Source organism: Notolepis coatsorum, assembly GCF_963971535.1.
Source record: "Notolepis coatsorum genome assembly, chromosome: 16".
In the NCBI taxonomy this organism is placed as follows: Eukaryota; Metazoa; Chordata; class Actinopteri; order Aulopiformes; family Paralepididae; genus Notolepis; species Notolepis coatsorum.
In genome coordinates, this window is record NC_140180.1 from 86469593 (window position 1) to 86493962 (window position 24370).

A 24370-nucleotide genomic window follows, 5' to 3' on the forward strand; every position below is an offset into this window, starting at 1 on the left:
GTTTTTCATGCTGAAAGAGATATATCATGAAAGATGATGAGCACATCCTTGGTTGTTTAGTCACGGATAGCACTCATACCTGTGCATGAGCAAATGAATAAATATGCCTCTGTATTACCATGGAAATGGCACTCACACAGACCATACAATTCAATAGTAAATGTGATGAGGTGTTTACATTTTTATTAAATCTAAAAGACAGCAACATTATGGGAAATGTCAGAGAAGATGGTAATTCAGGCCAATCAGAGCAGCTAGATGCGACCGATGGGCCAATCAGAGTAACCCGTGTGTGCAACATGCAACATGTCAGAGGAGGCAGATTGGATATCTGAAAGGGCTCGATTTAGTTGATGATATCCAGGGGGATAGACATCAAGGGGCTTTAGTCGTAATTTTCACAATTGTCACAATAAACACGATTTTCATTGCACCGTATCCTTGAAATTAATTAGAAATTTAGGGTAAACACTTCATTCCAGAGGACTGGTTCCATCGATTGAACTATTTACTTTGGTGAATGACTTGTGCTTCTCCTTCTGAAAGACCTCTGTGTATCATTAGTAATCTCCTCAAACACAGGCTAAAAGGCCTGCCACGGAATTATGTAGTGGAAATCAAATTAGGATTCCGTCTTCTGCCTGTTCTACTGCGGTCAGCCAGCGAGGTATTTGAGGGCTTGGCAGGATCAGAGAGACGGTGCCAGAACACCTCCTGCCTTTCAGAAAGGGTTTGGGTCGGAGACAGAAACACAGAATCAATCACACGCCGTCTTCCTGTGGGGTCCTGACCCACATGGCAGGAGGACACAAATATCACATTCAAATGTTGTCCCTGTTGTTCAATGTCAAAGTCTTAACAGTATTATGTTTCATAGATGCCATAGCATTATTTAACGTTACATATATATGTATATAACATGCATATCTTGACCTCGTAGTTTCAAAACTAGATGTGTTACTCTAGTTTACTGTGTGTGTGTGTGTGTGTGTGTGTGTGTGTGTGTGTGTGTGTGTGTGTGTGTGTGTGTGTGTGTGTGTGTGTGTGTGTGTGTGTGTGTGTGTCCTTGACTTAAAAATGAATATACGGTGACTCTCCTGAATTAGAAGCTGATAAATTATATGGCTGACGTGACACGCCCATTGCCTTTGGTTTGACAAGTTCAAGCCTCACTGGATCAAGTTCAAGCCTTGCACACGCTTAGCCTAATGTGCTTTGATTTCCTCTTTTGCAACAACAACGTTCTATTCTATTCTGATCTATTATGTGAGGTGCTGTTAGACATAGAGACAAAGCCTTCTACAATACCTTGCACTGAGTCAAGGCTGTCACTATTCTGTTCTGTTCTGCTCTGCTCTGTTCTGTTCTGTTCTGTTATGTTCTATTATATTCTGTTCTGTTCTGTTCTGTTCTGTTCTGTTCTGTTCTGTTCTGTTCTGTTCTGTTCTGTTCTGTTCTATTCTATTCTATTCTATTCTATTCTGTTATGTTCTGTTCGCTCCTGTTCTGCTCTGCTCTGTTCTGTTCTGCTCTGTTCTGCTCTGCTCTGCTCTGTTCTGTTCTGTTCTGTTCTGTTCTGTTCTGTTCTGTTCTGTTCTGTTCTGTTCTGTTCTGTTCTGCTCTGCTCTGTTCTGCTCTGCTCTGTTCTGTTCTGCTCTGTTCTGCTCTGTTCTGCTCTGTTCTGCTCTGCTCTGTTCTGTTCTGTTCTGTTCTGTTCTGTTCTGTTCTGCTCTGCTCTGCTCTGCTCTGCTCTGCTCTGTTCTGTTCTGTTCTGTTCTGTTCCGTTCTGCTCTGCTCTGTTCTGCCCTGTTCTGCTCTGCTCTGCTCTGTTCTGTTCTGTTCTGTTCTGTTCTATTCTATTCTATTCTATTCTATTCTATTCTGTTCTATTCTATTTTATTCTATTCTATTCTATTCTATTCTATTCTATTCTATTCTATTCTATTCTATTCTATTCTATTCTATTCTATTCTATTCTATTCTATTCTATTCTATTCTATTCTATTCTATTCTATTCTATTCTATTCTATTCTATTCTATTCTATTCTGCTCTGCTCTGCTCTGCTCTGCTCTATTCTATTCTATTCTATTCTATTCTATTCTATTCTATTCTATTCTATTCTGTTCTATTCTATTCTATTCTATTCTATTCTATTCTATTCTATTCTGTTCTGTTCTGTTCTGTTCTGTTCTGTTCTGTTCTGTTCTGTTCTGTTCTATTCTATTCTATTCTATTCTATTCTATTCTATTCTATTCTATTCTATTCTGTTCAGTTCAGTTCAGTTCAGTTCAGTTCTGTTCTGTTCTGTTCTGTTCTGTTCTGTTCTGTTCTGTTCTGTTCTGTTCTGTTCTGTTCTGTTCTGTTCTGTTCTGTTCTGTTCTGCTCCCCTCTGCTCCCCTCTGTTCTGTTCTGTCCGGTTCTATTATTTTCCATTCTTCTTGGCCCCAGGTGCTGTTGTGGTCGGCCAGCAAGGTGTTTGAGGAGCTGACAGACATTGAAAGGCAGTTCCACAAGGCCTTGTACACAGTCCGGGCTTTCCTCAACTGTGACCGCTACTCTGTGGGCCTCCTGGACATGACCAAGACTAAGGTGAGGAGGCTCCAGAGCACAGATCAAACACGTAACTACTGTATACAACATTCTAAAGAGTAATAATAATCAAATATATATTATATTATTCACAGTACCATTCCACAACACTACATTGCAGATGTAAAACCCCCAGTGTGTGTTGTAATACAGGATTATGTATGGGTTTTACCCACAGAGATTGATGGAGTGAGCTCTCTATCTACACAATACAGCCAAAGTGTCCCCACTGCTGCCGTGCCATTAGAGGCACATTCAGAAAACAAGCAAACTGTTTTCTACCCAGGAGACAATTCCTCATTTCAGTTTCAGTTTCAGTTTATTTAAAAAGGACAGTACACATTAATCAACATTACTGTAAATGTGGCAGTTTTAGCCAGCTGGCTAATTCGCAACTGTAGTCCTTTTGGCAAGATGTTATAAAACCATACACCTGTTGGTTGAATCTTGCTTTGGAATCCCATATTTCTTTGAGTTAAAATATTTTTGTTGAAAAACTTCAGCTAATACTGTTAAAAACTCGAGAAAATCTTTAAAAAGGAGGATAGGTGTGGAGCCCCACAAACCACACCTGCCTTCGGCAGTCATTTTGAAAGCCAAGGTCCATCCTGAGGTCTATTTGAGATTCAGTGGTGGTTGGAACACTGAATCGTCCCCGCATTACTGTCACTTAGCGGAAAATGGGTGGGTATCTGTACCGTCATTACTGAATAAATCAGAGCCTCTAGGTGGCGGTATACACATGAGAACAGTCAATTTCCCCCACACTTGTTGTAGAAGAATATCAACTGACTCACGTGGCATTGGGCCACGAGGAACAGGGTATTTCAGAAGTGCACACTCTATTACTCAAACGCACAATACGTATCCTAGCATTTAAATTATACTAATATTGAGATTTTGGACAAAGACCTTGCATTTCATTAATATGTGCCGCTTCCGTAAATACTGCTTATTGACCATGTCTGTCGTTTAATTACCAACACCTGTTATTTAATTAGCAAAACATGTTATTTAATTAGCAACACCTGTCATTTAAGTACCAACACCTGTTATTTGAGGATAAACACATGCTGTTTGCCTCCCCAAGATAACTGCATACTGACAAGATTGAATACCATAAATAAAACTACATCTTACTGTTAATAATAGATACAAAAAATGTATGACTATCAATGAAACAGAATCTTGCAATGAATACATATAAAAAATATATACTACTGTATGAATATAATGTATGATCTGATAATAATAATAATAATAATAATAATAATAATAATAATAATAATAATAATAATAATAATAATAATAATAATAATAATAATAATAATAATAATAATAATAATAATAATAATAATAATAATAATAATAATAATAATAATAATAATAATAATAATAATAATAATAATAATAATAATAATAATAATAATAATAATAATAATAATAATAATAATAATAATAATAATAATAATAATAATAATAATAATAATAATAATAATAATAATAATAATAATAATAATAATAATAATAATAATAATAATAATAACAATGAAATTTATTTGGAGGTATTTGATATTTGCTACCTGTGTGTCATGTTTTTCCCGTGTGAACCTCTATACATGTTATGGTTTGTAACCGACCTCAAACGCAACGGCACAGACAGGAAGTTCAGAGTTAGCCAAAAGCTAGGGCGTATTTATTTACAGAGTCACAAGATGGATGAGGTACAGTAATCAAACAAACGGGGATCTGGCATGTGACGATGTAGCGGCTCTGCAGATACTCCCAGTAGATAGTGGTGAGGAATTGGCATGTGACGTTGTAGCGGCTCTGCAGATACTCCCAGCTTTCACTCACGGTGGAAAAACGGAGAGAGAGAGAAATCAGAAACAGCCCAACGAACACACAGAGGCAGAGAGGTGACTGAGTCCAGTATTAATCCCAAGTGACTTGATCTTCGGTGTACCACACACAAGTTAGCTGAGTCCAGTGAAAAACAACACGGTATTCTTCAGTGTTATTCTAACACACAAATTAGCTGAGTCCAGTGCGAAACAAAACGGAATTCTTCAGTGTTATCCTAACACACAAATTAGCTGAGTCCAGTACAAAACAAAAATGGTATTTCTTCAGTGTTCACCAAACACACAAAAAACTGATAATCCAAAAGGACTGTTTCCAAAAAACTCACCAGAGCGCAACGCGTAAAGCGGGCAGATAACGTGGCGCAGCTCCAAACGGGGAACCAGGTTCTCCACAGCGGTTCTCCACAAAAAGGTCCTGGAGAGAAAGAAGACAGGAACAGCAACGGGGAAGGCAGGTATATGCAGTTGTATTCCAGAACGACCCAACATCGATAGCAAGGAGGTCTGTGTATATAAAGCCTCCAGGGGCGCTAATTACAAACTGTGACAGCTGCGGGATGAGATTGATACTTGCTCCAAAAGCGTGTGGCGGGGAATGCACCAACCAACACGGCACCTTAAAGGAACGGAGCGTGTGGCGGGGAATGCATCAATCAACATAGTACCTTAAAGGAACGGAGCGTGTGGCGGGGAGCGGACCAAACCTCACAATACATCTAGAATCAGTCTGCTTCATAGTGTGTGTAGATAATCAGTCTGCGTCATAGAAAGTGTGTGTAGATAATCAGTCTGCGTCATAGAAAGTGTGTGTAGATAATCAGTCTGCGTCATAGTGTTTGTAGATAATCAGTCTGCGTCATAGAAAGTGTGTGTAGATAATCAGTCTGCGTCATAGTGTTTGTAGATAATCAGTCTGCGTCATAGAAAGTGTGTGTAGATAATCAGTCTGCTTCATAGTGTTTGTAGATAATCACTCTGCGTCATAGTGTTTGTAGATAATCAGTCTGCGTCATAGTGTGTGTAGATAATCAGCCTGCTTCATAGTGTGTGTAGATAATCAGTCTGCGTCATAGTGTTTGTAGAGAATCAGTCTGCTTCATAGTGTGTGTAGATAATCAGTCTGCTTCATAGTGTGTGTAGAGAATCAGCCTGCTTCATAGTGTGTGTAGAGAATCAGCCTGCTTCATAGTGTGTGTAGAGAATCAGCCTGCGTCATAGTGTTTGTAGAGAATCAGTCTGCTTCATAGTGTGTGTAGATAATCAGTCTGCTTCATAGTGTGTGTAGATAATCAGTCTGCTTCATAGTGTGTGTAGAGAATCAGCCTGCTTCATAGTGTGTGTAGAGAATCAGCCTGCTTCATAGTGTGTGTAGAGAATCAGCCTGCTTCATACCGTACCTTATCTTTCTCCCAGAATTTACCTTTTTTGCGTGGCCAGGCAGTACGGATTGTCTAATATTTAACATGGAAGTATTTTTATTTTAACTTTGCTAATATTAAACTCTCTCTCTCTCCCCAGGAATTCTTTGACCTATGGCCCATTCTGATGGGAGAGGTTGCTCCATATGATGGCCCTAAGACTCCGGATGGCAGGGTGAGAGCCTGTTTGTACAAGCGCAGCCTTGTGCCGTTAGCCACTGCATAGTACAGAATTGATGTTCTAACCTATTCATGTCAAGGACCCCCACATTGATATATAGTGGGTCAGGGCCCCCATCTGATATGTAGTGGGTCAGGGACCCCCATCTGAGGAGGTATTTGTTGTCAAATGTGATTTAATCCAGAATTCCTTAAGTGCCTATAATGTATGTAGGTAGAGAGAGTGAATCCTATGATCAGTAGTCATGCTTATACATCTAATACATCTTCTTAGTGAATCAAATTAATTAGTGAATACAATTTAAATCAAATAGTGAAATTAAAATAGTCCTAATAGCATAGAGCCTCCTTGGGGACCCCGTGGGGGTTCCCCGGACAGCACTTTGAGCACCCACTGGCATACAGTATATTGTGTTGTGAAATTAAACTCTTTATGACCAGGGAAGCCAGTGGTTCAGGAGGCAATCTGAAGGTTCCCAGTTCGAGTCCAGCTCCTCCTGGCTTCATGTTGAAGTCTCCTTGAGCAAGACACTCGACCCCTAGATGCTCCCCATGAGCGGTTTCGTAGCCTTGCATGGCTGCCGTTGCCGTTGTGTGTGTATGTGTTTGTGAATGTGAGGCATAAGTTGTAAAGTGCTTTGAGTCATTGGCAGACTTGTAGTCCATTTTTTTATTTTATTTGATTTGAATGTTTATGTCATAATTTCAAACTAGCTTTGAATCGTCTACTTTGTACTGCATATGTTACCGGAGAACAGATCCAGCACAAAGTAAAGGATTCAACAATATTTTGACTTAGATGTTTAGACATTTTTTCTTTGTGTTTCTATTCACAAATGCTTATATAACATATACGTTATAATAATAATAATAATTCATTTAATTTGTATAGCGCTTTTCAATGACCCAAAGTTGCTGTTATAACTATATAACTTATATCATTTGTATATCTATGTGGTCCTTTCCTCCCCTAGGAAGTCATCTTCTACAAAGTCATCGACTACATTCTCCACGGCAAAGAGGACATTAAAGTCATACCGTGAGTCATATTCTACATAGACTCGCTTCATTTGTTTTTTTGGAAAGTTCACAGGATTTTTTACGTTACTTTTGAAATCATTCTCCTGTATGACATTGTGCTTCGAGGAACAGGCAGGACTTTCTTTTAGGCTACTTGAAAGTGAAATAATTTAACTTAACATGGCACTCGTGCAGCATGGTGTCCATGGAAATAAAGATGATGAACGCAGCCGTAATGGTATCATTAACCCTTTCACTGCCACATGACAGAAGGTTAACCCTTTACTATCATATATGTGTGATAGTAAAGGGTTAACCTTCTGTATTGTCACAGTAAAGGGTTAACCGGCTGTCGTGTGGCAGTGAATTCCTGATGAATTGAAAATGGGGGACCCTGATGTAAACAAGACGAAAGTCTTTCTCTGGTCTGCATCCCCTTAACAATTGTGTGTATTGAGCTGTACTGTATTGTACCCATTCTGCAATCTGTTAATAAAGTTTTCAATCAATCAATCAATCAATCAAAGGGTTAAGGTATGGTGCAGAAAAGATCACTTTCCCGATAGTCTGTTTACTTTTCCGATACCTACACAGTATATCACTGCATAACTTATCGCCACATTTTCTTTCAATATAATTTGGTTGCGGCGGTCAGTAAATTATTAGTTTTTAAGGCATTTAGGGCAGAGGTGTTTCACCGCTAATTAAAGCAGGTGATATGGCTGGACAATTAATCTAATTATTATTATTATGAAAACAACATAATCGACTGTTCGCCAGGTAATGTTTTTAAACCAGGTCATGTTTTTAAACCAGGTCATGTTTTTAAACCAGGTCATGTTTTTAAACCAAATCAAGTTTTTAAACCAGGTCATGTTTTTGAGTCAGGTCATGTTTTTAAACCAGGTCATGTTTTTGAGTCAGGTCATGTTTTTAAACCAGGTCATGTTTTTGAGTCAGGTCATGTTTTTAAACCAGGTCATGTTTTTGAGTCAGGTCATGTTTTTGAGTCAGGTCATGTTTTTGAGTCAGGTCAAGTTTTTAAACCAGGTCATGTTTTTGAGTCAGGTCATGTTTTTGAGTCAGGTCATGTTTTTGAGTCAGGTCATGTTTTTAAACCAGGTCATGTTTTTGAGTCAGGTCATGTTTTTAAACCAGGTCATGTTTTTAAACCAGGTCATGTTTTTAAACCAGGTCATGTTTTTGTTTTTTCAGTTGAATTATATTTAAAGTTCAAGGACGTTTTTAGTTCAATAAATGCGTGATGTTTCCAAAGTCAACTAGTAATCATGTTAAATAACCGTGATCTCAACATTGACCAAAGATAATCGTGATTATGATTTTTGCCATAATTGAGCAGCCCTACCCAGGTGATAAATCACGTGTCACAGTGGCTGTGGATGTTTTTGAACCACTAAAATGAACGGAATAGTCGCAAACCAGTTCCCCTCTTTGTTTGACTACCAGCCAGCTGATATACATTACGAATGTTGAGATTTTACACTTTGACGTTAGATTTCCTGCGCCAAGGCTCAATGACTCCCATTCATTCCAGCTGCAATTCCCATGTAGAGGGAATACTTCCTCATTAATGCTCTGTGGGACACAATGACAACCGTTGTCATCTCCTTCCAACAGTGCTTCTACACAGTAGCCTAGATACTGTAGATGCAGTGTGGAGGTACCTTTCCTATTGGCTGCCGCCTGCCGCTGTATATTCCAAACCTGGTTGACCTTAGCTCTATTGAGCTGTGTATATGTACTGTAGCTTTATAATGAACCACCGCAGATTCTGAGGGTTAAGTCAATAACTCGCCCTAACTAATTATTGCAAGTTCGCATTGTAGTTTTACTGGAAATGAATAGCTCGGCTGGAGGATTTGAAAGGAGACTTAGGAGAGAAAAGGGTAATTTTATACTGTATTTCAGCAGCGGCGGCTTGTGTTTTCACCTCACCAGCCTTTGTTGAGACTGTTTGAGATTTCTGTTGATCCCTTCGAAAACACAATGTGAACTCGCAATAATTAATTAGGATGAGTTATTGACTCCCTGATGGTTAGTTCGTTATAGAGCTGTGTATACATACTTACATACAAAGCTCAATAGAGCTAGGTTACAAGTTACATACAAAGCTCAATAGAGCTAGGTTACATACAAAGCTCAATAGAGCTAGGTTACATACAAAGCTCAATAGAGCTAGGTTACATACAAAGCTCAATAGAGCTAGGTTACATACAAAGCTCAATAGAGCTAGGTTACATACAAAGCTCAATAGAGCTAGGTTACATACAAAGCTCAATATAGCTAGGTTACATACAAAGCTCAATATAGCTAGGTTACATACAAAGCTCAATAGAGCTAGGTTACATACAAAGCTCAATAGAGCTAGGTTACATACAAAGCTCAATAGAGCTATGGTTGACCTCAACCCTCTGTGAAGATGAGGACAAACTCAAAATCTTAATAGGAAAAAAACAAATGGAAGAAACCCCAACAACCAGGCAACAAATGTACTCATAAATGTACTACTAATGTACACATGTTCCATCCTCAGCAACCCTACACCTGACCACTGGTCTCTGATCAGCGGCCTTCCAACCTACGTGGCAGAGAATGGACTGGTTAGTGTCTCTTCATCATCTATATCCGTCTGGTCTTTATCATTGAACCTGTATCCATCTTTATTTTAAAAAGTATCCTTATTGATTCAACTGTAAATATATCATCATCAGTTGAATTGGAGTACCGTTCTATAACTACTATGATTTGTAGTTCCCACTACTCAGGCACTAAAAATCACCCATGTCGGCCAGATGGTGGCGCTATAACAAAAGGGTCAGGCTTAAGAGGCCATGACTCCCGTGTATGGACTCCCACACCATAAGTCAGATCAATGTCATTGACCTATGCATCTGAATGTCCTCTATTGGGACCACTCATATACCATATTGTTTGCCCACCATTTTGACTTCAATGTTGACCCAATCAGCACCGAATCAGATACAGAGCATCAGGGGAAGAACCTACATAAGCGCAATATATATATATGAGCCAAATTGGATAAATGGTATGGCCACTGTCAACTGACAAACTACTTGAACGTTGATGAAGCGCATCACACAATTGGCCATAAGTCATTAATATTTTATACAATCATCATGATATTAAGTTATATGAGGTATTTTATAATTGCTCCATAGGGGGCCAGTAGTCCTGATGGTGGTGCTATAGCAGCAGCCTAAAGGTTCAATATTTTCAGATCTTCTGAGGTTGTCGTCCAGAATGACATGAAACGTTCATACGCTGGTACATTATGGTCAATTATGAATAACTTTTGTCAAAATGTGCAAAACTAATTTTCTTCGTTTTTCTTCGTCATTTGTATAAACACACCCTTAGTCACATTAATTGGCTGGCTCTAAAGGAACACGCCAACATTATCAGACAAGAAGATAGATACCAATTTCCTCTCTCTGTGTTCAGTAGAAAGCTATCCGGCTGCAAGCTAGCCTATAGCTTAGCACAAATTAATGGAAGCGGATTCAGACCACTAGCCTTGCTTAAAACTCCGGGAGGTGTTTTTTTGCCAACAGCTAGGCTTCCATTGTATCTGAAAATGTGTCTTAAACACCACATGAAGCCTTGAAAGTCACCACATCTGACTAAAACGGCATGGTAACATTTGAGGAGCATTTATCTTCCTGAAAAGATTTAGTTTTTCTCCTGAAAAGTTTCCCCATCGTTTTCAGTTTAAGCCAGTGGCAGGTGGTGAATTGGCAGAAAACAACTACCAAATGTTTCAGTAATGGTCAAATGAATGCATTTCATTGTATATCCGTATGCCGTGACAAAAAAAAAAAAAAACTCTTGACTTGAATGGTAAACATTTTTAATAAAATGGCACAGTGAGTTCTGTATCGTTAGTGGCTTAGCTTGGCATCGCCTTCTGCACTATCTCGCGTACGTGCACGCGTACTGAATAAACCACAAATGTACCTCTAATACCAGTATTAGTCTGACCACACCCCTCATCAGCTTACCTTCATAAGCAGGTGTGTGGTCACCTGCTCTCCTCCTTCTCGCTTTCACCACAAGGAAGAGGTGCCTCGGTAGATCCCCACACTTGACACCATGATGGAAGAAATTGGATTAGGAACAGCTTGGGAAACAAGGATACGTTGACATCATATCTTTATTTTCTCTCTCACTATTTTCGAGAAAATACGGCGATATTGTCTTCGTACTGGAGTGTCTAGAAGATGATGATCATTCTACAAACCCTCCACCGGTTTTCGTATTGGGAGCACGCCGCTGCATGCTTCTCAACTGCAGTTCCTTGCTGTGTTTGTTGGGGTGAAACCTGTCAGGCCACAGCTGAACTGTCGGACATGCCGCTGTTGTGAGGAGCGGTGCGTTCCAGGTTGGGTGAGTAGTGTTTGCTGGCGGGCTCCACTTGTCTGTTAGTGCTATGGGGGCTACTAGACAAAGTTTATGGAAACCGGCCCCAGGCTAGGGTCCTTTGTTTAGCCGTCTAGGCGACAGAAGGCCTTGGTCTGGCGACCATTATAGTTTTAACTAGTGGGCCGCGACCATTGACACTGGTGATCCCTGTGTGTTCTGGACGAGTGGATTCTCTCTGTCACCGTGTTAAGACCCCATCTTTCATATCCAAATGAGAGTATTCCTTCACGAGGGGATATGTGCATGTAATGTGCGATAGCGGCAGATTCATGTTCAAAGTCAGCTATACAGGCCAGTTGGTACTGTGCTGATTCCGCCGGACGTGTTATTGTCACCGTTGTGAAGCGGTGTTGACGTCTTGTTTTCTCTTTTCTCTTAAAAAGTGAGGAGGGTTCAGAACGGCGGCCTGTCTGGGTGAGTGTTATGTCATTGTTTACATGTTCATAGCTTACGGTTAGCCGGTCGGTGGCCTGGCGCGGGGTAGCTTGGCTTCTCGCGCGCCGCCGGGAGCTCGCTCCTGATCGCGTGCGTCGTAGATCGGCGTCTCGCGAGCGGAAGCGATAGCACCCGAACGGTTGGAGCAGCCGTTAGCTTGATGCTATTCTGTTGAACGTGCTTTGATTTTTAACATGTTTTACACTCTTGACCACGACGTCATCCTTGACAGGGGATGTTCGTCAACCCTGCCTGAGCCTAGACGGGGATTGCGTCAACAAAGAGGGCTGTGTTCTACGGTGGCTTGTGACTGCACTTCGCTGATCTGCGTTCCGGGCAGGTACGGGGTTGGCCAGACCCTCATAACACGTCTTCTGGTTTTACCTTGCTAAATGTATTGTGAATGACGGTGTTTTTTCCCAAAACGTGTGTTGTTGCAATGCATTTGAGATACGTTGCGGGTTGTGTGTGAGCTGTTTTTGTCACTGGCAGTAGCTTCTCCGTGCAGGTCGTGATGTATTGATCTGGTTGTTGTGTGAGAAACATCATGGTGTTTATGTGTACCGTGTACTCACTACTAAGGCAACTAACCTATGAAGCTATGCTTGGTGACGAGTGAGTAAAAGAATGTTCTTTCTCAGACTGTAATGACAATGGACAGTGAGTTCACACATTAACAGGTTTTCCTGTTTTAACTGGCCGTATTGAGGGTAAAATAGGAGGATTGTGTTTTTCCCCCCCCGGTTCCCTGGGGACTTTATCACCTCCTATCAGACATGTTGTGCATTAATTGTGTCTTTTGTGTGGTAGGGATACGATGTAACTCTCAGCTTGATTGCTGAGGTTGTGCTAAATCTGCTGGAGAAACTTATTTCCTAAGGGGAAATTGGTTTGGTTGCTGTCATGTGTGCTTAGCAAGGCCTGTGGTCGATACTAATCAAGAATGATGTATTCTCTCATTGTGATGATGATGGGTTGTGTGTGTCATGTGACCTACAACTGGGTTGTACTGGCCACAGAAGCACATGTGTATGTTGGACCGGGGTTCTTAGAGCCCTCTCTATTCTGTGTTTTTCCTTAGTAAAAATCAGATAGCAGGTTAGCTCGTGCGCTGTGTGGAGCTGTGAAACGCTTCATAGAGCTGACTATGACTGTGTCATATTCTCTTTTTGTCGTTACGTCGTATCATGGGTGTGGGGTCGTAAAGGGGTGAACTGGTAACCTTTCCTCTCCCCATTGTTCTGTCGGTCAGGGGTACACCCCCTGTCCTTCAAGGTTCCCGTCACGTGGCGGTTCGGCACGTTACGGGGGGGGGGGGGGGGGGGGGGGGGAGGGAGTTCCTGGTCCCACGGCCTGGTATATTGGGCGTGTGCACCGCAGGAATTCCCCCGCCATAGAGTACGTCACCGTGCGCGTCTCTGTTGGTAGGACTTCCGTGTGCTGTTCAGGTCCATGTGATGGATCTGTTTTCAGGGGGGGTGGTCAGGGCTCCTCCTCACCAAGCGCCTACTCAGGCCTTCTGTGAGTTCGGACTCCTTCTTCCATGTGATCCATGTGAGGAAGCCTCCATCAGAGTACAGAGCCTTCCTCCTCAGATTGTCAAAGTGAGTGGACCCTCTAGAAGGGTCCTTTTCTATTGTATGTATATTCGATTCAATTCGTTTATTGAGTGTGTATGGGTTCGGTGCCTCTTCCCCGGAGGCCCTAAAACCAGTTTTTTACATGGCTCAAGGTGCAATATATTCTTTTCAATCTGTACAGCTCGCGTGGGAAGTCTCTCTGGGGATCCCCGTCTCTTTCCTATGGGAGGGTGGTGGGATGTAAAAATGTGAACATTTTTTACCCCGGCTGTGTAGACTGGGATACATACTGTTGATGCTTCCTTCTTTCTATTCCAGAAGTGTTGGAGTTAGGGAGTGTCACACCCCTCTTGTCGTTCCCCTGGGCGCCTTGGGGATTCAATGACAGGTCTAAATAGCCTGTTCATTGATGGGGGTGTGTCCCGACGCACGTATAGTGCTAGCTCGCTGTAAACAGGCGATTGACTGGCACGCCTTAGTTGCTTGTGGTTGAAACAGCGTTTTTATAAAGCAACTGAGATGGGGGTTTTTCCTCTTCCGGCGACCACATCCCATGACCTGGGTGGGTTGTCGACGGATCCTCGTTCATGTCTGGGGGATGATGACGGGATGGATCTGAACATATGTAGTGGGGTCTCACGCCCTTGGGGTGGGCCACCAGGCGCGGTTCGTCCCGACGTCTGGGTGGCGCCTTCTTTTCATGTTAAGATCAACACGCATATCTGCCCTTCTCCTGGAGTAGGCATGTCGGCGTGGTTAGGGCACGGGACTGGTTCTGGTCACGCTGGTCCAGATCAGTTGAACCCGTTGTCCGCCGGGGATGCAGATCTGCTGTTCTGGTACCCTGAGGGACTTGGGCTTTTTTCAGGGGGAAAAATGCCAGGTCGGTCTGGGTGTCACAGGGTTAAGCGCTATGGAGACCCTGGTTGGGTATGTTTTTACTCAGCACTGTCGTCATGGCTTACAGCCATGCCATTCTGTACGCGCTCGATCTCGTCGGATCTCGGCCGCTACACAGGTTGGTCCTGGTTAGTACTTGGTTGGGAGACCGCCGGGGAATACCAGGTACGGTGTGCTTAGGGGCTGGTTCTCCATTGTTTTTCGCTCCTCTCTCACGCATGGCGAAGAGGGGCCTGTGGGGGTGGTTTTTTGACCTCCTCTGGTGACCCTGTGCTTCCCGTACCGCCAGGCCCGGTCCGAAGTGATGTTTGCGACCCGTAGGCCTGGGTTAACCCTTTTTGGAAACTGAAACACTTGTACTGCGGTATAGCCGGTGTATACCCGCAGGTGTGTTTTGGAGTTTTTTCTTGAGGGGTTATAGGAACAACCACTGCATTGGGTAACACCGAGGTGGTTGATTCCCTGGTGTGTTGGAGCAGTGTCAACTCCCGGGTTCACCGGTTGAGGGTGCCCCTGCACGTTCATGACGTCTGCCAATCGTGTCAGCCTTCTCTGCCTCGACCCCTCTGGGTGGGGGTTGTTAAATGGAGGCTTGGTCATGCAACACCGCCAGCTTACGCTCCTTCCGCCGGGGCGGCTGTGTTCAGCTGTCCCCTCTGGCGCCTGTCTCGTCCGCAGTCTCCAGGCTAGGGTTAACAGCCTGTTGCCTGGTTTTTCCCCGGTGCGCTGCCTGCTTCCGTTGGTTAACCTTTTTTGTGTGCTTACGGCCATGCTGACTGCCTATTCTGCAGGGTCAGTGTGCCAGGCGGTGTACTGTTGGGGGGACGGGGCCCGCTCGGCTTACTGGCCTGGTTGGTTCCGCCTGGGAATACCAGGTGCAGTAACTGAGGGGCCTTTGTCCGAATACGCTGGCGATGTGGGGGGCGGGGCACTACGTGCCCACCTGGTGGGGTCTTGATGCTGGCATCATGGACTTCTCCGGGCCCCCATTCCAGGGAGTCCAGTCCTTTTGGTGGGTCTGGGTCTTCCTTCGTGCTCCGCTGCTACGGCCTTGCCACGGGGTTGGGTTTGCCCTTGACCCCGTGATTCTGGGGGCAGTAACGAGGTTGTTCCTCCGTTCGTTCCCGGGTGGCATGCGGGTTGTGCGTGTGTGTAGTCGTGGGTCAAGCCACGGTCTGCTCACCCTGTGCGTTGAGTTGCTTGAGTGCCTCTTCGCACGGTCGGGTCCGTCGCCCTCCCGTGACGTCCCTAATAGGGGGGCTACCCTCCATTAGGGGGGGTCGGGGGGGCTCGGCCCTCCCTGTTCTGATGGTTTTGGGGGGCTGTCAGCGGGGTGTATTTGTCAGCCAAGTGGCTCCGCTTGGCCTCCCTTGTGCAGAAGGCGATGCCAAGCTAAGCCACTAACGATACAGAACGTTAGGTTATGACTATAACCAAGTTCTGTTAGTTAGGGGCGATGCTTGGCATCGGACGCCGCTGCAGCCCTTGTCCTCACCTTGTGGTGAAAGCTTGGGAAGGAGGAGAGCAGGTGACCACACACCTGCTTATGAAGGTAAGCTGATGAGGGGTGTGGTCAGACTAATACTGGTATTAGAGGTACATTTGTGGTTTATTCAGTACGCGTGCACGTACGCGAGATAGTGCAGAAGGCGATGCCAAGCATCGCCCCTAACTAACAGAACTTGGTTATAGTCATAACCTAACGTTTTGTATTGCAAGAACATGTCAAAAAGACTGGCATGGTCCTTTAATGCCAAAACGTCATCATGCTAAATGCCAAACCCCATATGCCCAATGCTTGGTGGACCCCTGCTAATCGCAGCTTGTGGCAATATTTTATTTATCTATTATTTATCTTTTTGTAGAGCAAGCGCCATTCAACAGCATCAACAGGATGAGCTGTGAGCAGAGGGGAGACTGCTGTTCTGATCTCTTTCAATGGATCTCAAAATAACAATTACAACTTTGTTTAATTCTTGTCCCTGTCCGTCATCTAGGTGACTCTTATTTAGCTACTTATTCCCAGGCTATTTATGGACACTGTTTTTATGCAGGCTATATATTATGTTTATGGACAGTGTCAAATTGCCCCCAGTGCTCCGCATGATGGCTTAAGTAATTGCTATGAAGGTTGTAGACAGTTTCTACTTGACAACATAACATTCCAAATTAACCCAGGTGTATTGCCTGTTGTTTTGCTAATATCAATAGCTGACAGGAAATAAACTTGGGTCCAATCTGTTGCCTAGCAATGCAATTCCACTGAAACCGCCTTCACAACAGTTCGGAATCATTCTCGTCAACAGTAGCCCGAATACTTTGCTTTGCCTTTGATCTCATTTGTGAGTTCTCTGGGCTTGATTCACCGTGAAAATCGTGCAAAAACAGTCTTTTTTTGGGGCGTTGTCAGCCATTAACTTGTGTCATCCTCATAAATGCCACAATGATATATTAATGACACAATCCTCCAGATGAGTTATGGGCTGGTTTGACACGAAGATTTTTACTCTACTCTGTTCATCCTACTGACCTTCGGTTTAGTCTGAGGGACACATGTCGTGACAGGTTTGATTTCCTTGATTCCATGTCTGTGTCTCCATATAATATAATATAATATAATATAATCTTCCCCGTATAGGCTCTATGTGTGGCCCGACGAGCAGGAAGCCATTAGGCTCTATGTGGCCCGACGAGCAGGAAGCCATTAGGCTCTATGTGGCCTGACGAGCAGGAAGCCATTAGGCTCTATGTGGCCCGACGAGCAGGAAGCCATTAGGCTCTATGTGTGGCCCGACGAGCAGGAAGCCATTAGGCTCTATGTGGCCCGACGAGCAGGAAGCCATTAGGCTCTATGTGGCCCGACGAGCAGGAAGCCATTAGGCTCTATGTGTGGCCCGACGAGCAGGAAGCCATTAGGCTCTATGTGTGGCCCGACGAGCAGGAAGCCATTAGGCTCTATGTGGCCCGACGAGCAGGAAGCCATTAGGCTCTATGTGGCCCGACGAGCAGGAAGCCATTAGGCTCTATGTGGCCCGACGAGCAGGAAGCCATTAGGCTCTATGTGGCCCGACGAGCAGGAAGCCATTAGGCTCTGTGTGTGGCCCGACGAGCAGGAAGCCATTAGGCTCTATGTGTGGCCCGACGAGCAGGAAGCCATTAGGCTCTATGTGGCCCGACGAGCAGGAAGCCATTAGGCTATATGTGTGGCCCGACGAGCAGGAAGCCATTAGGCTCTATGTGTGGCCCGACGAGCAGGAAGCCATTAGGCTCTATGTGTGGCCCGACGAGCAGGAAGCCATTAGGCTCTATGTGGCCCGACGAGCAGGAAGCCATTAGGCTCTATGTGGCCCGACGAGCAGGAAGCCATTAGGCTTTATTCTACAGTTGTCAGTGTGCAGACTGTGGTGGAAACAAAACAGTCTCACACACTGCCATGATGGATCATTGTAATATCTCCAGGTGCCATAATTAAGCGCACCGTGCTTTTCCATACTGCTGAACCTCTCTCTCTCTCTTTTTTCTCTCTCTCTCTCCTTAATTCTATCTCTCCTCCTCTTGTCCTTCTGTATCTTTTCATCGTCTCCGATTCTTAAAATGTTTTCACCTTGCCATCTCTCCTCTCATCTTCCTCTTCCTCTATTATGGTTAATTTTTCACGTGGTGGAAAAGTACTTTTACTCAATCTACGTAGTACATTTCGTTAGTTATTTGTACTAATACCTGAGTATTTCCAATTTTTAGGGACGGTTATACATTTACCTTTATAATTTGAAGGAAATATTTTATCTGAAAGCAACAAGTAACCAAATACTGTATTTGGTTACAAGTATTCTGTACATGCGATAAGTTCATGAAAATTATGCAAAAAGTTAAAATCGGCCAAATCTGTCAAAGTTGATCTATCCCAAACCCTGTATCAGTCTATACTCAACAGTATAGAGACTCATTGGACAAAATATATTTAGATATATAATAAATGTTTTCTTCATCAGAAAGATATAACATGCTTCTGTGTGTAAAAAAAAGAGTCACATCGCTTTACTTTCTAACACGTTTATTGGTATCCATTATTATTCTCAGATGCAGATACCCTATTTTACCATGTTATCTGACAGATGTGCGCTACCCAAGAATATGTACTTTTACTTCAAGAAGAAATGTGACTGAAGAACTTCTATCAGGGTATTTCTATTGTTTACTTAAAGTTTTGTGTAGTCTGTCTGCCGTCTCGTTTGACTGCCTCCTATCTTCTCATCTCCCCCCCTATCTCTCTGACAGATCTGTAACATAATGAATGCAGGACAGGATGATGTCTTCAACTTCCAAGTAAGTTGGCCATAGAAGTCAGGTTTGCTCCCTGCCTGTAGAAACATGATCTAGTTGTTTACGGACAGTAGTTCTTTACTATGAAGACAAAGTTGTTTAACATGTTCTGATGCTGTAAAATATTTAGTTTTAGTGGTTTAGTAGCTTAGTGGTACACAAAGCTTAATTTCCACCTAAATTATTGATTTATTGATTGATTATTTTATTTCTGTGCCCGACCCGCGTGGGTTTATAAGATACCAAAAATACTGTTGCAGTGTTCCATTATTTTCCATTCCAATTAAATTATTACATGAATACAAATGACATGAATAAAGATTACAGCTCGGCCTTAGACAAAGTATTCGGCCTTCTCTCCCAAGCTTGGCAAATAAAATCTGCAACAAAATAAGTTACCGTCCAGAAGCACGACTCAAGTTTGTCATATTCGCACTCATGAAAATCAATGTAAATGGAGGAATTTTTACAAAAAATTACATCCCTTATGTTCTCGTGGACATGACCATGACGACCACACATTTACAACTGAAAACTCTTTCATGTGTGAAAATGTCTCATATTATGAAAAATGGACTTTTAACAAAAATAATCTTTGAAGCTGTAAGAGCAAATATTTATGTTGTTTAGGGGTGGAACAAAAAAATCTATATTGCGATATATCATCATACTTCCTCTTGCGACACATACAAAAATTATACATACTTTTGGCTTGACAGTCCCATTTTACTGCAATAAAAATGACTGGAATGAGGTCTTAGAAGATAAAACAGATGATGTATATTTTTATTGCAGATGGTAACAAGGTTCTCCATTGGGGACATAATTAATAGTTAATAATAATCAAGTTGCGGTCAGTGTGTAATAAAGAGGCCCTATGCAATTTGTTGTACATTAGGGACGCACACTACATAATCCGATACGCTGTCATGACAATTCTGTGAATAAATACATAATTCCTGCTTTTTGCCTTTTTATGGCCTTTTTTTCTTATTCAGTTATTATACAGATATCGTGATGTATCGTAGATTACATTTCTTGCAATAATATCGATTATCGCAGATATCCCTGATATCTGAACCTTTATGCCCACCAAGGCTGCTCTCCCTGTTAACCTTCAACCCCTCACTCTCCCCCACCAATGTGTGTACCGCACTGACTAATGCACTTAAGCCCTGATGGCACCCCCGGCAGAGTGCTCATGGAACTGCGCTGAGCAGCTGACTGAGGTCTTAACTGACATCTTGAACCTGTCACTAGCCCAGGCAGTTGTCCCAGCGTGCTTTAAAACCACCTCCATAGTGCCAGTGCCGAAACACTCCTCTGCCTTGAGCCTTAATGACTTCTGCCCTGTTGCACTCACCCCCATCATCATGAAGTGCGTCAAGAGGCTGGTCCAGGCTCACCTCAAATCTGGCCTCTCACCCTCTCTGGACAGTCACCAATTTGCTGTGAGAACAGCAGCATGGAGGACGCTGTCTCTAACGCTAAGTGCTACATGCTGCCCTCTCCCATCTGAATGAGTAGTACCCATGTGAGAATATCTGTTCATCGACTTCAGCTCAGCATTCAACACCATCCTCTCCTCAAACTCATCTCCAAACTCCATGACGTTGTGGAAACCAAGGACCTCGACATGCACCCCTCTGTCTGCAACTGGATACTTGACTTCCTAATTAACAGGCCCCTGTTTGTTAGGATATAGACAATGTCACCTCCTCCACCCTCACCCTGAACACCGGCATCCCGCAAGGCTGTGTGTTGATCCCCTTCTCTACTCCCTCTTCACCCACGACTGAACACTATACATGGCACTAACACCATTATCAAGTGTGCAGACAATGGGTCGGTCTACATAAATATACAGAGCTAAGGACAACAACAACAAAAAGAAAGCATAGGAAAACTGAGGGAGATGTAGAGTGGATCCATCGCGCCTGTGGTAGTCAGAACCGGTTTGAGGAAGAATAGCCGCTGCTGTCGACGCTGTTAGCCACATCAAGGGCGGCGCAGGGAGGATCACACCACCCTGACGGGCCCCACGGGGCGGGACCAGAGAGACAGGGAGACAGGGACAGGGGTTAGAGAGCTCCCGTGTTCGCAATGGGCAGACATAGGAGCAATAAACACTTGTAATAAGCATATATTATATGCATACATAGCATAGTAGCTATAGAATCAAGCTATATAAGAATGTTTTAAAATTAAAGTAATAAATAGAACTAAGAACAAAGAGGCATATGTCAACTCAACTGAGGGCGACAGGCGTCGGGTGGATTACTTGCGCCTGTGGTAGTAAGAACCGGTTTGAGGATGAAACCGGGAAAGGAGCTCATCATGGACTTCAGGAAGACTGGAGCCGGCACGCCGGTCCCGGTCCACTCATTCATTCATTCATTCATTCATTCATTCATTCATTCATTCATTCATTCATTCATTCATTCATTCATTCATTCATTCATTCATTCACTCACTCTGTTGCCTATACTCAATTGACCTACCTACTGATTTCACTGTCTACAACTGCCCTACACTGTAATTAGTAATCATAATAATCACAACTACCTACCTCATACTATAGTCTACCCATATAACTTTGTATGATAGCATGTACAATGTTGGTGCATATACTGTATATATACATTCATATATTTATATTTACAGCATATATATATCCATATATGTCTGAATATACCTACATATAATTCTTCTATATACCTACTTATAAGGTATAACTGTATGATAGCATGTACAATAATGCTGTATATACCGTATATATATATATATATATATATATATATATATATATATTCTTACCATATATCTATTCATATCTGTCTGTACATACCTGCATATAATCCCTTTTACATATCTATAGATACTATATCTATATCATATCCCTTACCTACTCTTACTAGTTACGCTGCTGGGCAGTATGACTTACTACCATAGTGTATTTATACCTGTATCACTGTACATATTACTGTACATAGTAATACAACTCTGTACATACATATTGTGACAGATCTCCTCCCCCCTCCCATGGATATGTGAAGGATGGGAGATACTTCTGCCACAGGAGTAGTAGAGTCAATTAGGTAGCTGATTAGTACTGATAGAATACACCTGCGCAGCATTAGTTCACACACATCTCACGTGCACACACCCCAGACACACACACACACACACACTACAAAGCCACTTGGTTAGTCAGGAGTAAGTCGAGTGGAGGTGAGGTTGGAGTTGTTGTATTGAGAGAGAGATAAGATAAGATAAGATATTCCTTTATTGATCCCCTTGGGGAAATTCAGGCATCATAGCAGCATGGGGGATGGGGGGGGGGGGTACAGGTAGTAAAAACAACACATCAGTGTAAACAAATAAGTCAGAGAGATTGTTTGTTCAGAGTTGTGATGGTGAGAGGTAGTGAAAGGTGAGGAGAAAGCGAGTAGGTGTTCTTTGTGTACTGGACCCTGGACTGGCTGAGATTCCCCCTTGTGTTCTAACCCTGGACTGGACGACTACCCTGAATTGAGAACAATCCCTTTTCCCTGTTTTGTGTTTTTGACCTCGGACTGAATCACAACCATTCTTTTGCTTTTCCCCTCTGGATTCTGCCCTGAATTCAATCAATACTTGTATTGATTGATATTGCTCTTGTGTGGACATTCAAATTTGTATGTATTTGAACCGTGGCGAGCCTGAACACTACCAGGTTCGTCATATGATTAGCACTATTACTATAGTACTAATTTATATATTTTATACTTGTACATTGTATGTTACTATTGCACTTTACTGTTACATGTGCACTCTGATTGGATGCCAAACCTATTTCCGTTGCACTGTATTTGTGCTGTATGACAATACATTTTAATCGAATCTAATATTGTGTATCGTGATATTATCCTTATCGAGGGCCAGATTCGTCTCAGTATCCTCTCGTGAGTTACTCGTAACATCCCTATTTCTGTTCTTAGAATGGAGTTTCAATTGTGTATTCTCTTTACGTGTGTATTCTCTTCACATCTGGGTCACAAATGGCTCTTATTTGACTCCTATAGAGGTCACTGTGTGACTCTATAGAGGCTCAAGCTCTTCATCTCTCCTATAACCAGCTATGATTTATTTTATTATTCCTTTAGAGCCAGGGGAAATCCTTGGCCATAGTGCTTATCTTTGAACAGCATGTTTAAAAACCGTGTGTAAAGAACAAGGCAATACAATTATGTATAAATAATGCAGTATTTCCCACGGGCTTGTGTGTTTGGCAGTATTGGCGCGCTGACGGTTAGGCGTGTGAGACTGAGTGGTGCGATGACGTGAACTGATGTGCGGTGCATGCAGCGCATTAAAGGAGGAAATCCACCCTAAAACAGAACCTACATTGTACTATTCCAGTGATAGACTATATAATATAACAATTAAACATATTTTATTAATCAAGCTAATTTTTACATATGCCTGGAAATTCATCCTCTGCATTTAACCCATCCCCCAACCAGTTAGGAACCAGTTAGGAGCAGATCTGGGGCAGTTCGGTCAATATCGCTCTCCCAGAGCTGGAAATCAGATCGCTGAGACTTGTTGATTATCAAGTGACACCTTCTTTTAAGCCTACGGGCCCCTCCTGGGGCCCATTTACCACCGCTGCTTCTCTGTAGCGTAACTCTTTGAGCTATCGAAAGCCAAGGAGCTGAGCTTTCTTCACACATATGGCTTATTACGGTAATCCAAAAACTGTGGGAGTTAATGAGGAAGTAAACACAAGTAGAATTCTACCTGCTTCAAGGTCAACCACCAAGGTCAAAATTCTGCCTAGAAAAAAGTTAGTAAAAAGGAGCCTAAGAACCATAAATCTGAAAGGCCAGGGTTCACAAACTTTATTGCATAATAGTTCAAAGTAAAAAAAATGACATGTGCAAAGTTAAATTGATGTTCAATTGCAGTGTCTACTTCATAAGTGTTTGATACACACTCAAAACATACAGTAAGTTCAAACAATAACAGATATTGAAGGCTGAAGTAGTTCTGAAAAAAGGGTAAAAAGCACTTACTCACAGCACAATCTCTGACAATTACACAGCAATAACAACTACATATACAGGTGAATTGTTTCAGGCTTAGGTTTAAAAGGGTAATTAACGATGAATTAGTGACCGGTTTTTGTGGGCTCACGGAATTTAATTTAATTTCAATTTAGGGCTTACAGGGTCTGAATGAGAAAATGTACTCGCATCCCAGTAAAATCACCATGGGTAGCTGTCATGGTGTCATATGAGTTGCTATTCACTGTCTATGTCTCTTGATGATAGCATCACTAGAGTATTAAGGAGTGACAAGGTCATTATTCACAATGAACTCTATTTTACGGTGGATTTTCTCCTTTAAGCACCTATAATTGAATTTGAACAGTTAGGGGAATCTAATTTGTGGTCGTCGAATCACTGTGTATGAAATCACAAGGGGGTTATGTAGTGGGCTCTAATGGACTGCAAATAACACCTTTGGGAGCAATCATAAAGATATAGCTGAACATACAGTTCGAAGCTCTGGAACAAAATACTCTCCCATTCACTGTTCTCCTTACTGTGTCA

General features: G+C 42.6%; 1 protein-coding gene across 1 annotated transcript in view; it reads left to right on the forward strand.

The window, feature by feature from the left end:
* Positions 1-24370, forward strand: part of pde6a (phosphodiesterase 6A, cGMP-specific, rod, alpha) — a gene marked incomplete at both ends in the record, with an annotated part of 143533 nt that overhangs the window by 39892 nt on the left and 79271 nt on the right. The window contains 5 exons of the mRNA XM_084331861.1: positions 2451-2591; positions 5975-6049; positions 7029-7093; positions 9629-9695; positions 18729-18776. Coding sequence (XP_084187987.1) covers positions 2451-2591; positions 5975-6049; positions 7029-7093; positions 9629-9695; positions 18729-18776 — 396 coding nt within the window. The remainder of the gene's footprint in view (positions 1-2450; positions 2592-5974; positions 6050-7028; positions 7094-9628; positions 9696-18728; positions 18777-24370) is intronic.